Source organism: Takifugu flavidus, chromosome 20, assembly GCF_003711565.1.
Source record: "Takifugu flavidus isolate HTHZ2018 chromosome 20, ASM371156v2, whole genome shotgun sequence".
NCBI classification, from domain to species: domain Eukaryota; kingdom Metazoa; phylum Chordata; class Actinopteri; order Tetraodontiformes; family Tetraodontidae; genus Takifugu; species Takifugu flavidus.
Genome location: NC_079539.1, coordinates 3,299,619 through 3,316,914, shown reverse-complemented (window position 1 = coordinate 3,316,914; position 17,296 = coordinate 3,299,619). Strand labels below are relative to the sequence as shown.

General features: G+C 45.0%; 3 protein-coding genes across 3 annotated transcripts; 1 reads left to right on the top strand and 2 right to left on the bottom strand.

Moving 5' to 3' along the window:
• The first annotated feature begins 2,134 nt into the window (after positions 1-2,134).
• ch25hl2 (cholesterol 25-hydroxylase like 2) lies at positions 2,135-4,179 on the top strand. The gene has a single exon (XM_057018314.1). It carries the CDS (start codon positions 2,266-2,268, stop codon positions 3,145-3,147), a length of 882 nt encoding a protein of 293 aa, XP_056874294.1. The 5' UTR covers positions 2,135-2,265; the 3' UTR covers positions 3,148-4,179.
• A 579-nt stretch (positions 4,180-4,758) lies between these two features.
• On the bottom strand, positions 4,759-6,998 carry f2rl1.2 (coagulation factor II (thrombin) receptor-like 1, tandem duplicate 2). The gene is made up of 2 exons (XM_057018312.1): positions 6,637-6,998; positions 4,759-6,235 (listed from the first exon to the last, which is right to left on the bottom strand). The coding sequence occupies exons 1-2, from the start codon at positions 6,698-6,700 to the stop codon at positions 5,142-5,144; spliced, it is 1,158 nt and encodes a 385-aa protein (XP_056874292.1). The 5' UTR covers positions 6,701-6,998; the 3' UTR covers positions 4,759-5,141.
• Positions 6,999-7,615: 617 nt separating this feature from the next.
• Positions 7,616-13,647, bottom strand: LOC130517618 (uncharacterized). Its single transcript, XM_057019620.1, has 3 exons — positions 13,401-13,647; positions 10,267-11,505; positions 7,616-8,877 (listed from the first exon to the last, which is right to left on the bottom strand). The coding sequence occupies exons 1-3, from the start codon at positions 13,468-13,470 to the stop codon at positions 7,799-7,801; spliced, it is 2,388 nt and encodes a 795-aa protein (XP_056875600.1). The 5' UTR covers positions 13,471-13,647; the 3' UTR covers positions 7,616-7,798.
• Positions 13,648-17,296: the final 3,649 nt, after the last annotated feature.

Below are 17,296 nucleotides of genomic sequence, written 5' to 3'. Positions count from 1 at the left end.
TATTGACGCACAGGCAGCCAGTGATGTGTTGAAGGACTCTGGCTGCAGCGTTCTGGATGAGCTGCAGCTGTCAGATGGTTCTTACTGAGACCTGTTAACAGGCTGTTACAATAATCCAGCCTGCTGAAAACAAAGCACATGACCATACTTTTCTAAATCTTGCTTGGTTGGAAATCTTTTAATTAAAATAATTTTTCAGATGGAAGTTGGCTGATTTTATTATTGTCCTAATGTGGCTGAAATTCAAGTCTGAGTCCATAATTCAGAGTTCTAGCTCGACGTGGAGTCAAGGTGGGCACTGCTGTCAAAACCTGTGATTGAGCATTTTTCCAATTTATTTTAGCCTTTTTTGAATATTATGACTTGATCCATGTTTTTATTCTTATTTGAATTATTACCCATATTTCAGATGGATTTCAGTCATTCATGTAAACGTATCATTTATTCCAAAACCTGGAATAAAGCACAGCATCCTGTGCATTGTAGATGTGACTAAAACGCATGTAAAATACAACCAGTAAGATGTGAGAAAGCAGAGAGAGAGAGAGGAGAGAAGTCTGACACACTGTCATCGTCTCCTCAGACACCTACTGTACATGCAGTAGTGAAACATGTCTGTGGTGTGTTGAGGCTCAGTGTGAGAAGAAGACTCCTGTTTCTATTACGCAGGCTTGTCCAAAGTGATAACTCAGAACAGGGTCGCTGTGCACAAGCTAGTGCATCTGACAACGTGACAAATCTGTACATCCTCTGGCTGATGAGTATTTTCTATTTCTGTCCTCTGAAGTCTGAAGATTAGAAACACTGACACAGCAAAGATTCACTTATTATTGATTAATCACTGACCTTTGGAATGTATGTTGAGATCATTCTTTATCTTTCTATATTTCCACCCAAAAAAGCAGATAGATAGATAGATAGATAGATAGATAGATAGATAGATAGATAGATAGATAGATAGATAGATAGATAGATAATTTGATTCAAACTGCTGTCCTAATAAAAAACGCTTATTTTTGAAGATTTGTCAACTACTGCCCTCTAGGGGCGTTTCCGTGTATTATAAATATGTATTATTATGGGATTATTATGGAGAATCACTGTTCACTGACCTGATCGAAAAACTAAGTTTAAGAAAAGATTATATATTTATACAAAGGCTTTATTCTTTAAATCCATTCTTGTCCTTTTTTTTAGGTATTTTTGTTGGAATTTGTACAGTATTTATACTCGACTAAAAGGGGTAACAAGACTGTGATCTATTAATAATGCATTAAAAGGATACAGTCAACATCAGGTATCATGGTTATAAAAACAATAAAACTTCCAGTGTACTGTAACCTGGGTTCAGAATGTAAATTAAGATCCATACAGGAGACAGGTTTTTATTTTATTCAACTGTGTAGAATAAGAGAATGTAGAAAGCTAGTCACTCCTCTACATATCTGAGATTATAAAATGAACTATGTAGTTTATTGTTCAGTTATAATCTGGGTCTTGTACCAATACAGATAACAGTTCAAATATGTTTAAATGACGTAATGTCCATAACTGAAGCTGTATCACATGAACTTGACTGAGCTGCTGTGTCACACCAAAGAAATAAAAGCTGCGGTCGCTGCGGAAATCATTTGTTTCTGTAAATAAACTCAAACTGAGCAATAAGTCAGCTACAAGTCAGCATCGGAACGGAAGCGGTTTTGAATGCTTGACAGCTTTTCTATGATTAATTACTCCTCGGGGTGGGTGTGTGTATGTGTGTGTGTGTGTGTGTGGGGGGGGGTGGGTGGGTGTGTGTGTGTGTGTGTGTGTGCTGAACCATTAAAATATTGATGAGGATGCAGCAGTAAACGTGAGCCATCCGTCATTAATGTGAAGTTTTCGTGGCGGTTCCCCTCTGATGAACGCGAACACCTCGAAGACACAATGGCTCCGTTTTGGCTGTGTTGGGAGTCAGATCCACCCGTCAGCGGAAGCTCTCTCTCCACGGATCGGGCCAAAGATTGGAGCTGTTGCTGAATCCTGGCTGCCATCCTTGTGCCCATGAAAAAGGGCCTTTACAGACACAGGGGTGGGGGGGGGGACATGGAGGTGGGGCTTGAAAATACATAAAAGGCCAAAGAGAAGCCGGCGGTCCAAATTGCTCTCGCAGAACCTGTACTGGGAAGTTGATTGGACCTTTTCTTTTATTCATCTAGACTCTCTTTGTGCTCTCCTGGGCCTGGTTAATCGGCCCTCCTTTGGAAGAGAAACACTGAGCCAGTGATGAGCACCAGCGGGTTTTTCAGAATGTTGGATGAGAACAACGTGACCGACAGCCAGTCCCAGAGCCTGGTCCTGCAGCCTCTCTGGGACTACCTCCTGCAGAACCACCACGACTTCCTGAGAAGCCCTCCCTTCCCTGCAATTCTCTCTGTCACTACCTACTTCATCCTGGTTGGGTTCTACACCGTGCTGGACCTGTTGGCTCCCACCTGGCCCTGTATCAACCGCTACAGGCTCCACCCGGACCGGCCCGTTACCTGGCCCAACATCTGGACTACTCTGGGCGTCACCGTCTCCAACCACGTGTTTTACATCTTCCCCGCTACGGTGGCGCAGTGGCTCTGGAGGCCGCCAACCCTGCTACCCCGTGAGGCGCCCACGTTCTTGAGCTTCGTCCTGGGCATCCTGGGCTGCATGGTGCTCTTTGACTTCCAGTATTACCTGTGGCACCTGTTGCATCATCATATTCCGTGGCTGTACCGCACCTTCCACGCCATCCACCACCAGTACAACCAAACCTTCAGTCTGGTCACACAGTACCTCTCTGGCTGGGAACTCTTCAGTGTGGGATTTTGGACCACAGTGGACCCCATCCTGCTCCAGTGCCACTGCCTGACCGCGTGGAGCTTCATGGTCTTCAACGTCTACATTTCTGTGGAGCAGCACTGTGGCTATGTCTTCCCGTGGGCCATGCATAACCTGGTGCCCTTTGGCCTGTGGGGCGGCGCCCCCAAACACGACGCTCATCATCAGAGGCCAGGCACCAACTTTGCCCCTTACTTCTCTCACTGGGACTGGCTGGGGGGCACCCACATGGTGCCAAACCCCTCCAGCCTGGCCACCGCAGGTGAGCCGGACAAGACAAAAGGTAGAAAAGACTGAAAAGTTCCGTTTTTCCGTTCCTGGCTTTTAATAATGTTACCATTCTCAACTGCACACCAACTAAACATGCATCTCCTACACACTCTTTAGACTTTAAATACGATTTTGTGTTTTTGCTACATTCTCAGGTTTCTGCATGTTTTGTGTTTTGTGAAAATAAAAGTGTATGATGAGAGCTGCATGTTCACACACCTTAGAGCATTTGCTACTATGTGACACACTGATTGCACAAGTTAGCGTGTACATTTTTCCCTCTCCTCCCTCAGCAATGACCCTCTCACACTCATGCATGAATAGCAGCCTTTTAGCTGCTTCCCAGTATGATGCGTGGATGCAATACTAACATCCTGCCATTGAGGTAAAAAGTTCTCTTAAGCTGCTCAGCATCATTATCGCCTCTCAAAGCTATATAACATCTGTGATGCAAACTTGGGGAAAAAAAGAAAAGAAATAACATAAACCATTGCATTTTAACAAGCAGAACTCCTATAAAATATCTGATTGTTTTGAGATAACTGTGAAAACTAGTATATTTTAGCTAAAATATTTTAGGAATAAAAAAACTCTGAGATTATAGAGATGTTTTGCATATTTGTGTCAATTTCTTCATGCTAACCAGCAGAGGGCGCTGTTACGCCCCCGCACAAATCTGAGCAGAAAAGGCAGATATGTCAATTATTGTCGATTTTGCATTATTTTATCATGGTCAACACTGCCAGATAAAATTTGTAAATGTGTTATGTTTTTGTGCTGTGTTTTTATCAACTCCAAGAGTGCCTGTAGTAATGCAGTGGTGACGCTGGAGCCAGAACCAGTTTGACAGGTTCCTGCTTTAAGAGAGAAGTATTGACTGTTTCAACATGTCCTGCTTATTTCAGAAACATAGACAGGCCTGAAACAGCCCTCCACTATGCATGTTTCATTTGTAGGGTTAGTAAGAATTCAATAAACCTTTTATGAATCTGTGTTCTAATTTCCATTTGTATATAAAATCGTTGAAAGAATCTAGTGTATAAAAAAAAAAGAAAAATAGCTTCAGTGTTATGATGGCTGTCCGTCGAGGGCTGAACGCACACCGACTGTGCCAATGGGTGACACAAAGGTATGTCTCCCAGACTCACAACAAAGGGTAAAACGATTCTCCGCAACAGTGGTTTAACCTTTAACGGCCCGGAGCTCACAGGCCGTGTTTACCTGGGAGGTTATACAGCCTGGGTGGGGTCACGATATCGCTTGCTTATCTAGAGATAAAGGACCCCTTTGTAATCACGACAGTCTGTGAGAAGAAATGCTCGATACAGGGGGAGAGTTTAAGGGAAAAAATAAGAAATTCAACAGTCAGGTGAGGAAAAAGAATCCCTACTGGGAGGAAAAAGACCGATAACTTATTCAGCATTAACTATAACCAATGTGTAACGGACAGGAATGTGCCACAGCTGTGTATTCTTTTTATGCCCGCCACAGCACATTCCAAGACTTCCTAAAATTTCCACGAAAGTGATTCAACTGGCCCCGCCCACAACTCCGCGCCATCGACTCAGAGCCGAAACCATCAGGTGGCTCACGAGTTCAGTTGCGCAATGCTGGAAGAATTTCACAAAAGCTGCGTCCAACTGTGTCACCATTTATTTTACACGCTGTGTAATAACAATACCTTTTTCTTCGATTATGAACCCAAAAGGTGGATTTTAAAAAAACGTACGTCAATAAAAAAAAACAAAAAAACCCCCATCTGAAATCACCCTTTCCTTTTTCTCGCCAGTGTCAAATGAACTTCATTCCTCTCAACATGTGTGGCTCTTTCAGCTTGAGTCGGGATATTGGAGACAAAACGAAAGACGGATTGGGGAAAATCTCTTCAAAGGGCTGCTGTTTGTATATAAAAAAAATATTAAAATATGTATTCACAAGGTAACAAAGTTCACAATAATGTCACAATTTTCACCAGCAGCTTCACATTTCAACTTCATCTTGGATGGGAAGTCCAGGAAGAACTAGCAGGCACTGCTCTGCGTGTCCCCGCTGTCCGACACGTACGACTTGCTCTTCCTGGAGTATTTCATGGAATTAAAAGAGACCCTCATGCGCTCCACCGTCCTGCTGCTCCTGCACAGCAGCGTGTTCTTCACGTGGTCCCTGAAGTCCTCCGACACGAAGTAATAGATGAACGGGTCCAGGCAGCTGTTGAGGCTGGCCAGGCACAGCGTGGAGACGTAGAAGCCGTAGCCGTTGTTCACCAGGCCGTCTTTGAGGAGAGAGTAATGCACCACCAGCATGATGTTGCTGGGGATGAAGCACACCAGGAAGGTCACCAGCACGATCACGATCAGCATCACGGCTCGGTGGCGGTTCTTGGAGGCCGCGCTGTCGCCCATGCTGTCCCCCAGGGCCCTCAGCAACAGGATGTAGGCCACCACGATGACGACGCACGGGACCAGGAACACGACCAAACCCATGAAGATGAAGTAGAAGTACAGCAGCTCGATCGAAGGGAACGGGTTGAGGGGGTCGTGAATGACGTTGACGTCGTGGCAGGTGGTGATGTTGGGGGTTTTGAGCTTGGCGGTGTGGTTGTACAGGTACAGAGGCGTGGTGGTGCTCCAGATGAACACCCAGATGGCGACGCAGACGCACACCGCCACTTTGTTGTTCTTCCTCTGCTGGGACAGGGGGTGGGCCACGACCCAGTACCTCTGAACGCTCAGACAGGCGATGAAGAGCACCGAGCAGTACATGTTCCCATAGAAGAAGCCCATGAGCACTTTGCACAGCGGCTCTCCGTAGGTCCAATTGTTGCCCTGGAAGTGGTAGGAAATCTTCAGGGGCGTCCAGATGACGAAGAGCAGGTCAGCCAGGGCCAGGTTGGCCATGTAGATGCTGGAAGGGTGCTTCTTCTTGGTCCGGAAGAGAAACACCCAGACGGCCATGGCGTTGGCAGGAAGTCCCACCACCAACACGATGATGTACAAGACCGGCATGAAGACGGTGGTGAGCGGACTCGTCAGCGTGTCGACCGCCGTCTGATCCACAATAACATCGTCCAAATTTTCAGGGTCCTTCCAGCCGATGAACCCCCGTCCTTTGGATCCTAGAATAAGGCAGAACAAAGTAAGTATCAGAACTACACACTGATTCAAATTTCATTTGATTACAAGTGCTTAAATAGGCCTATTACGGAATAACTCCATGCACAGTTTCCCCCCTGAATTGTAGAGCTGGAAGTCTTGTGAAGCTGTAAAGATTAAATATTTATACAACAAATAACCAATGACCTGTTGGACGAGCTGCATTTCAGCCGCCTTTCTAAACACGACTCTCCCACAGCTCCGCCCGTGAATCTCTCTTTAAGGGCCAAGGTGACCCGAAACCCGGCTTACTTGGCTGTTTATCCTTTAAAACATAACACACTTGCACTTTATTTTACCAACCGCGTCGCGTCATTAGCTCGGTATGCGGCACTCCTTGGAAAGGGAAAAGTTCGAATCTCACCTGAAGCACAAGAGGCAGAAAAACAGCCCAAAAGGAGCAGCAGCAGAATCCGCGTCGACTCCATGTCGGTGCCTCCCGGTATGAACAGTTTGGATATGAACAGTACGAGTTCTGCGACTTCCTTAAAACGTTGAACGGAAGAGACAGAGAGAGAGAGAGAGAGAGAGAGAGAGAGAGAAAGAGAGAGACATTCGCGGACACACCTAGAGCACCTGCGCGTAACGTGCGTGCGTCACGCACCCCCGCCGCAGGAACAGCTCCCTACATGGCGAGTTTCAGTGACAAGAAGCCACAAACAAGTAACCTCAGACATAATTTAGAAACTGACCCTGAGCTTTCGGGGCTACGAACAAGTCAAACATGCTGAAGAAATATATTCCCTTTTCATTAAAAAAAAACGTAAATAACTTTTTCTTATTATCTTCTTTATTTTAAATCTAAAAAGACAATGAGAATGACTCAAAGTCGAACGTTTTGTGTTGCTTTTAACCCAGAATAAAGTACCAAGTGTCAGAGAAACCTACTTTCAGAATTGAACTGGCTGTTTTTAGTGTATTCTTGGACATTTACTGATGAAGTTGGTGTATATTTTAACGCATTTCTAAATTTTAATCTCAGTTTAATCACTTCATTTAATTGAAAACGAAGCAGTTAGGGTTCCATTTCTTTTTCTGACCGTTATCGTTGCTGATCTTATCCACGATCACTGTTGCTGTACTTTTATTTGTCGTTTATTTTTAAACAGCCGTGACGTCAATCAGAATAAACGCCCTCTGGTCTGTGTGTCACCTTTATTTGATGTGATAATGCAAATGAAAACCAACGTGAATCCTTTCAGCGTCCTCATCAAGACAGGATATTTCAGCTGTCAGTATGGATCTAGTTTTAACATTGCATTATCTGGAAAAGCAGATGATTTCCATAAAAAGATAAGATCTAAACACTGCTCATTGATCAGATCCTCGAAAACACCAACAAATGTGTTATAGGAACCCTGGTGTTTGATTTATTTGTGCATAAATAAAAAAGGAATAATAAAACCATGTAATATTTACAAAGACCCTAAAAAAGCAGAAATGGCTTCAAACCTTAGGGAGTGAGTCAGAAAAGAGGATTTCACACAGCAACAAAATACAGTAACAGATTATGGCCAAGGGACGAGCTAGCAGTCGGTGCTGCCGGTGTTGCCGCTGCTGCCCGACTGGGACGTGTACGTGCTGGTCTTCTTGGAGAACTTCAGGGCGCTGAAGGAGACCCTCATCCTCTCCACGTTCCTCTGGCTCCTGCAAAGGAACGTATTCTTCACGTGCTCCCTGAAGTCCTCGGAGATGAAGTAGTAAACAAAGGGATCCAGGCAGCTGTTGAGGCTGGCCAGACACAGCGTGGTCACGTAGGAGCCGTACAGGGTGTTTGGAGAACCCTTTAAAAGGAGAGCGTAATGCACCAGCAGCATGATGTTGCTGGGCGTGAAGCAAACAAGAAACATCACCAAGACTGTGACGATCAGGGCCACAGCCTTGCGCCTCTTCTGCGCTATGGTTGGATCCGTCATGCTGTCCCTGAGAGCCTTGAGCATGCGCACATATGACACCACGCACACGATGGCGGGAACGATAAATCCCAGCGTTCCCATCGTCAGGAAGTAGCCCGCCGCTGTCTTCTTCTGGCTGGGCCTGGTGACGTCATGACAGGTGTTGATCTCCAGGTTCAGCACGTGGACCTGTTGGTCGTACAGGTACAGAGGAACGGTGATGAGCCACACCACCAGCCAGATCGCCACAGATACCAACACGGCCATACGGTTGCCCCGCTTCTTGGCCAGCGGGTGGAGCACGGCCCTGCAGCGCTGGACGCTGATGCAGGTGATGAAGGCGATGGAACAGTACATGTTGCCATAGAAGAACGCCACCAGGACTCGGCACAGGGACTCGCCGTAGATCCAGTCGTTCCCGTTGATGTGGTAGGCGATTTTCAACGGGACCCAGATGACGAAGAGCAGGTCGGCCAGGGCCAGGTTGGCCATAAAGATGGACGAGGAATTCTTCTTCTTGGTGCGGAAGAGAAACACCCAGATGGCCAGAGCGTTGGCTGGGAGGCCCACGACGAACACGGTGATGTAGACGACTGGGAAGAAGACGGTGGTGAGGCGGCTGCAGAGGGCGTCTTTGCCATCGGGGTCCACAGCAACCCCATCGTCACTCTCTGCACCAGGAAACCCTTTGACATTCTTTGAGAGATTTTCTACATGTTTCCAAGAGAAAGATTAATCGTTTAAGAATAATGACTGATTGATTGCTTGGTAAATAGAAACCTCAATAAAGTTTAAACACGAAATAAAGAACAATGCTGGCATTCTGCTAACAGACCACAGAATTATACTGAAAGGCGTGAAGCAGAAGTGCGTGTTTATAGGCTGAGATGTCATAAACCTGCCAGTAAAACGCTGTTTTAACGAGTTGTTCCAGCTCTAAACATATAGGTTTTTAGTTTCATTTAGGTGCTTTAGTGCACTTTTGCATAACACACAATCTAATCCAAACTCCACTCTGCGTCAAAAAGAAGACAACCGGGCCCAACAAAGAAAAATCAGACAAACCAAAAAGATCCAGTAAGCTCAGATGTTAATTTAAAATACATACAAGAACAAAGATAAAAGTAATTCTTACCGCATTTCTGAGAGAGTCCGACACACACAAAGCAGCAGAGGAGGAATAGCTGGAAACACGCACAACTCCGACTCATGACTGTCGAGGGAGGTTAGAGAGTCCAAGTGTTAATGACTGCGGGTGTGGCCGCTCCTCTTCACAAGCCATTCTTCGCTCCTCCAATGGTTTTGTTTATCACCTGCGTGATGTCACAGTCAGGTGACCTGGGGGAGTTCATCTGTCCCATGACTTGCCTGAGTATGATTTAGTTGACTTTAGTTTGAAATATTTTAAGTAATGAAGATATGCCGAGTGAATGTGGATATTTGGATCATATCTGATGTCTTTACATGTGTTTACCTGGTTTTAAAGGAACTATGGCGCCACCTGCTGGAGGACGGGATGACCAGCACTATATATTTGGTCCAGCAGGGGGCAGCGCCCCCACCATATATACAAACGTATAATAAATAAGGAGACAATTTGCGCAGCAGTTTTATGTAACACCATGAAAATACAGACATCTAAACAAAACAGGAGTTACATCTGGAGAATATTAATTTTTTTTACAAGAATACTTGACTATAAAGATAAATGAGACATGACTGGTGCCTTTTTCAAAGGCAAAAGATGAGCACTTTCAAATGTACACTGAAGCAAATCTATAAAAATAGCAACATTTTAAACAATTTCCTTCCACTTAACATAACGAGACATTCACATTTAGCTTGAAAGCTGATTTAACGCATAGAGTGCAAAAAAGGGGTTTTCCATCAAATATTAAGCTGAATTCTAGAGAAAAACAAACACTCTTTTTACGAATACTTGAAGCTTTTTGGTGGTTTACTCTCTTATTCTCCCTCCCTTGGAGGACACGGCAGGCCAACAATTCTTTTATTACTGATGCACTTCATAAAATATTTAAAAACATAACCCACAGCCCATTAAATCCACTCGGTTTATAACGAGTGATCCGTCCATTAGATTAACAGTTTCTTGTACTGGCCGTTGAGGTTTTTCTGGAAAGTGTCTGATGTCGTAATTTTGCTGCTTTCTGTTCGGCTGGATTTCATATTTCTTCTGCTGTTGAACCTGGATGATGAGTGGCTGCTGCTGCTGTGGCTGCTGCTGCACTCTCTGGTTTTCCTGCAGGTGAACGCGCTGGACAGTTGTTTCTGGCACTGGGATGATCCAAAGTAGTACACCAGTGGATCCAGGAGGCAATTAAGACTCCCCACGCACAAGAACACCAGGTACAAGGCGTAGGAACCATCTGGGGCCTCCTGGATGATGTCCATCCCTTCGTGAATCTGCAGGTAGTGCACTAACAGGAGACAGTTGGTGGGCATGAAGCACAGCAGGAATATCACCAGCACCGTCAGAGCCATCACCATCGCCCTTGTTTTCCTCCGCGAGCGCCCTGGGACCCCACACGGGACCAGGCTCAGGGACCAGATGACCTTTGCGTAGGACACCACAGTGATGAGCAGGGGCAGGAAGAAGAGCACACAGCTGAGGACGAGGAAGTAGAGCTTGTAGCTCCAAATGAGCTGGGAGGGCTGCACGTCGTGGCAGGTGGTGATGTTCAACTCGCTCACGTAGAGGGTCTGCTCAGACAGAACGAGGGGCACCGAGCCAACGAAGGACAGTATCCACATGGTCACGCAGGCGATGGTCGCGTTCCTCGGCCTCCTCCAGGCCAGAGAGTCGATGGGGTAGACCACGGCCAGGAGTCGGTCCACGCTGATGCAGGCTATGAGGAGGACGGAGCAATACATGTTCCAGTAGAAGGCCGCGGTGACCACGCGGCACATCAGAGAACCGAAGATCCAGTTGTTGCCGCCAAAGTGGTAGGAGATCTTGAAGGGGAGCAACAGGGCGAAGAGCAGGTCGGCAGTGGCCAGGTTCAGCATGTAGATGACCGCCGGCTTCTTCGGACGGATCTTGCGGGCGAAGGCCAACACGGCGCAGATGTTAATCGGCACGCTGATCAAGCAGACCAGCGTGTAGAAGGAAGGCATGAGGACGGTGGACATGGGCCCCTCCAGGAAGGACAGGGCCAAGTCCGACATCCTGGGCTTGTTTGAGCCGGTCATGTCCAGCCCTCGGTGCTTGACAGAGAGGTTGGTCCCGTTGTCGTCCGTGAACAGATAATTCACGTCAAAGGGCTCATCGGTGAATGAAGGGTCCGGTCTGAAGAACGTCTTCACCACATGCACTGTGTCTGGGGACAGAGACGGAGACAATCAGGGTTTGGTTTCATCAGCTCAGTCAGTCATGTCCATCATGTTTGTTACCTCAGCAAAAGACCGGTTAAATAAACATGTTTAATAATGGAAAACGAAACAATAACAGCAATTCTTATGGCTAAATATTTAGTTTTGTACTTAAAGTTTCTAAATGTGAAGCATTAAAACAGGGGTGTCCAAACTTTTTGCAAAGAGGGCCAGATTTGATAACGTGAAGATGCCCGGGGGCCAGTAGATATTATATATATATATCTATATATATAGATACACTATTATAAAACTATTTTCAATGTCACAATTCTCTTTATTTTTCAAATGGCAGTGTAACCAAATATAAGCCACTCAGGCAGACGTGAACAACTCTAAAAACACAATTCTGCCTTTAATTCATATCTGGAGAGTCAGATAACATTGAACACTGAACGGTAATGGAATACCTTAAATTTCCATGAGTTTGATAAATGTAATGCAAAGTTGTCTGTTATCATTCAAGTTTAAAACAAGTAAATTTGCTCTTGTCTTTTACAAGATCTTTCAGAGTAATAGTTTGTGTCACATTTACAAGTACACAACATCAACAGTTATAACCAAAATCTTAAATCTTAATCTAAAGATGTTTAATTAAATGAAAAAAGTGCCATTAGTCCAAGTGTGTAAGTATGCTTTTGGCTTTTCACTGTTAATAGTGACAGATTCAAAACATTCAATTACAGATTGATCAAGAAACCAATAACTTGCTGAATCTAATGAGAAGGGTGATACTGAGATCTGGATTTCAGTAAAGAGGCCAGGTCTGGTTTGAGGGAAGTAGCTGGGATGCGTAAAATGTCACGTAAGTGGGAGTCACTTAGTTGTCTAAGTGTCTGCTCACACAAATATGTGGAGCCGAATAAGCTCAGCATTTTCTTGGCAAATGTTCGCATTTCTGGAAACCTGCTTTTATCCCGTAAAAGTCAATAAGCGAAAGCTGCTGGTGTTTGCCTCATCATCACACTGCAGCTCGATGAGCTCCAGCTGCAGCTGAGGAGGAGCATCATCAGGGTCCACGGAGAAGGGAGAAGAGAAAAGCAACATGTCCTTTTCAGTAACGGCAAAATCCCGAAAGCGTTTGTTAAATTCCATTGAAAGAGACGCGATAGCGGTTGCGTAACTCATCATTTGCGCACCTATGTTGTGTTGTCGGTGGTGTAGAGCTTTAGAAAGTTAAAATCTTTGAACAAGGCCACAGTCTCTTGACAAATAAGACAAACCCAATTGCCTCGATTTTCAGTAAAGAAGTACTGTGATTCCCATCTTTCTTGAAAGCGGCGTCCCTCACTATCAACTTTCCTCTTTCTTTGCGGTCGCCATGACTAATAAGCGGAGAAGGGTTTGAGGCAAGGATGCAGAGCCAGACAGCATTACAGTCGTGCTGCCACCATGTGGTGAAAGGGGGAATTACATTTTAGTGATTTATTTATTCAGTTAGTGCCAGCGGGCCATAAATATTACGTTGTAAGACTGAAGTTGCGGCCGTATAAAATCTTTGGACATGCCGGACTTTGAACATGCCTGCATTAAAAGAATAAGAAGATCCTCCCCCCCAGGTTACGCAACTAATGAGACTGTTCGCCCCCACAGGAAAAACGCACTTATTTCATTACTTTAATCGCGTTTAATCAATCGATTAAAACTAAACAACAGCAGGATTTGGTTTAATCGTGCAGCAACGGAGCCGGAATGTTTGACATTCTTCCCGTTTCCTCTGAAACTTGTATGTAATTGTCGTAATCGTGTCATGTCAGTCATCCTCACATCATGTTCGCATCTTATTACCAAAACTTGCGCGCATTCTCTGGCGCATAAAGAAAATAAACATCAATCTTCTCACCGTTCATGTCTGCAGCCGAGGAGACGAGCGCGCACGCCAGAACCGCCAGGAAAGTTTTGGGATTCCACATTTTATCAAATCCAGACGCTATAACAGACCCAACGACCACTGACCACTCTTGTCTGTGACTCACTCCGCTGGTTTTTTTTGGAGTGTAGTCGCTGCTGAGTCTCCACCCGCCGCCCAACAGGTCCAAGTGTCTGTCCACCAATCAGCTGCGGCCTGAAGCAGCGGCCTGAAGAATTCCTGCAGCCTGACGTCACATTTCCCGTATCCTGACCCAGTCAAACCATTAACGCACCGGCCCCATTTCAATGTCGACAACAATTAAATATCAAAAACTCTGCTGTTGTTTAAAAGTTGAATTTGCCTCATAATTAATGATTTGATGTTTACTGACTGACAACATTTCAAAAGAGCTGTTTTAATAGTAGAATAATATTATTGCCAGTCATGTTCAAAAGCAACAGCAGTATATATTTATCTGTGATTAAAATTAGAAGTGCTCTGCAGTGTGTTTTGGGATTTCCTGAGGCAGAAATAAACTTCTGCTGAAACCTGTGCACACTTGGATGTGCAACATTCAAGATCGCTTTTATAGATATTGATGCATGTCCCCTCCGTAATGTCCATCTCATCTCACTGCATCTGACAATTAGCACTCTAATTTAAATCCAATATCTACAACAACAGCAACACCAAAACCACCACCACCACCAACCACAACAACAACAACAACAACAGCAGCCCTATTGATTTGGAAAAATCCACTTATCCCTCAGCAGCTACCGAAGGTCAGGTTTGAGGCAGGCATTCAAATCTTACAACGTGCACTCTCACCACTAGATGCCACCAAATCCTGCACACGTAACACTTAAACACCCTTTCAAGTGGTGACCTACGTATGTTAGCCCAGTTGTCACTTACAAAACTGTTCCGTTCCTTTCTAAGTATGGAAACAATTATGGAAACATGGGACATGCTAAGGAAACCACACATCCCTAGAGATGCTGAAGGCTTCCTCCATTTACAGGCAGCAAAAACACCATATATTACATCTGTTTGACACAAATGTGAGGAAGTTGGTCTATTTGTGTCTAGGAAAAACATGTAAACACAGTTTTTCCTCCACAAACAACCACAATCTTGATACCTCGCTTGTCTAAATGGATTACTCGTGGGAACTATATAACTAAATGTACTCAGACTTTAATGGCCTCCTTTCCCAGGAGATTACATGCCATCCAGGGTAATTACCAAATGTTCGTGCTGCGTCTGGTCAAGATCTTCAGGCAAATGGGTCCAGAGTTAGCAGTAGCCACAGAGGCTAACAATGAAGTTAACTGAAAGAATGCAAACATGTGCCGGAGGTGGAGAAATGCCCCGCTTGCCTTCCCCGAGATAAAAAGAGAGTCTGATGTGAACAGGATAGGGTGGGATTCATGACTCACGCTGAACTTTCTGTCCTCTGAGACTCAATATCTGAGCTCGCAGGCAGCCAGACTCAAGTCATTTCCTCACAATAACGGCCTCCACAGTGTTTAACACATCAGTCTGTCCTCAAAGCTGCCAAAGCAAAGACACCGTCATTCGTCCGCCTTTACAGTTGGATTAATGTGAATTATCTGCACGGAAAAAGCAGAGATGCCCTCTATGAATGCACACCATGAACTCTTGGGGACGGTTTCCCACAATTCACATGTCACAGAGGAGTTTGCAGCTGGACACGTCGTCCATTTCAGAGGTTTTGTTGCTTCTGGAGGCTGCTGACTTTCTAGCTAACATAACCTTGCTCCTTCTCCTGGGAAGAGGGGAGTCAGGATGCAGACTGTGGGAGACAGCGTCTAAGGCCTGTTCAGTGGCACAGATCACAAGTTCAAATGCTGTTGTTTTCTCAGTGCCCCACCCCCACATCACCCCCCCCACTTCGTCCACTGAACATTAGGTGTTGAACTGTGGGGTTGGGAAGGGCGAAAACAGGGCGGCCAACAGCAACACCAGTGAAAAGGATGTTATGTCGATGAAAGTTCAGAGGAGAGAACATCTTTTGCCGTACATCTTTGCTCCCTGGCCGTGAAAACCAAAAACAGCATTTGCTTATTTTCCTATGAGGTCACAGCTGCTCCTTCACTGAGAATTAAAGCCCAAATTTGAGTGAAAAGGCCTCATTCACAGTGCATGAAGACTATAATGAGCATCTAAAGGCTGCTGCTGATGTGTTATTTTAGCACAAGTCAACAGGAAGTGAAAACATGGTCGAGTAACCCCGTGCTCGGGTCACGCTAGAATGTTCTGGAGGGTTTGCAGATATCTGCTGGAAATAGAAGGCAATTTCGAAGGAAACGTCATCAAAACATGTTTGGGAGGATTTTACTGATATCAGATATCAGCTTCCTGAAGCCAAGATATAAAAGCGGCCACTGACAACATTGTAATTTTGTGGAATCAGAAGGTGGGAGGTTCACAAACTCTGCTCCTCGTTTTCTGTCCTTCTCTGGAGTGACTGGGCGATGGTTTGCATTAGACACACTGTTGGTGACGCAGACAGAAGCAGATGCCGACGCCCCCGTGACTGTCCGTCTCATCTTCATCCGCTAATTCGGGGCAGATTCAAGGGGGCAGCAGATTCAGTGGGGAGCGGGAACCTTCCTCCCCCACTCACATTCTCTGGGTCCTCGAGCACTCATGATACAGTGGTTTTCCATTTGTGATGTCACGCAGCAGAACAGACAAACGAAGACTGAATTTGATCAACACTACAGTGGAACAGACAGAACACCACTCCCCATTCATTCTCTCCCTGACTTCTGCACTTTCAAAGCTGATCCCAGGACACTTGAAATTCCCCACATTTGGCACAAACATAACCAGCATCCAACTCCGAGTGTGTCGGTTTATCTCATGTGGCCGCCAACATCCCGGGACATCATTATCAATCTTTGATTTCAATATCTATTTTCCAAATTTGCCTGTGCCGACAGCGACAGATGCAGAAGCGGTGTCGATCATAAAGGTCTCAGTTTCTAATGACAGCAGTCCCGTGCCAGGGAAATGGAGAGAAAACGGAGTAGATATTCAAATCATGTGCAGATAGTCTGTAGAACTCACGTGTCACTCTGAACCTGTATTTAAATAGAGGGGGATGCCTTTGTGTGACGATTTCAATGGATGTTAAATTTCAGAATACCCTGAATACATAAACAACCATCTGAGGAACTGTTTGAACTATGGACATCAAAATAAAAACTACAAAAACAGCAAACACCTTTTAATGTATCCTCACAACTCTGAAGGATATATAAGAAACTCTCTTCTTCGTGTGAAACTAATGCTTAAGAAAGAATAGGAAAGGGAACATAAGCGTCCAACAATATGCACATACTGCCCTCGTGTGGCGAAAGCAAACAATGCAGTTCATTAGGTTTTTGCTTCCTGTACGCAGAAAGTTTTTTTTCCTTAAGAAATAAAAAGCAGTTTTCCGCTAATCACGAGGATGAATGACATGTTCCACCTGACACGCTGAACTCCACCAATTTCATAAAAGAAGACATCATTGTGCTTTAGCGCTGACGTATGTGACTATTTTTAATGTGACAGGAAGCAGGTGTTTACTGCTGATGTGCGACAAAGCATCTCCTTCCTCTCCCCTTTGAAGGCTTGAAAGGAAATGCCTCATGCCTCCCCGCTGTACGAGTTCAAAATAGTTTGTCTGTTAAATTTAATTTGAAATGGTGCTATTTTGTGTACATGCATTTTAATGCATGAGAACATTGGATGATTTGGATTGATAGCAAATGGATTCCCAGGAGAACCAGAAATCTCATCGACTTTGGTATAAGACCATCTTTGGTGCGCTCAGATCGCATTCTCGGTTTGAGTATTGTGTGGCGTTTAAG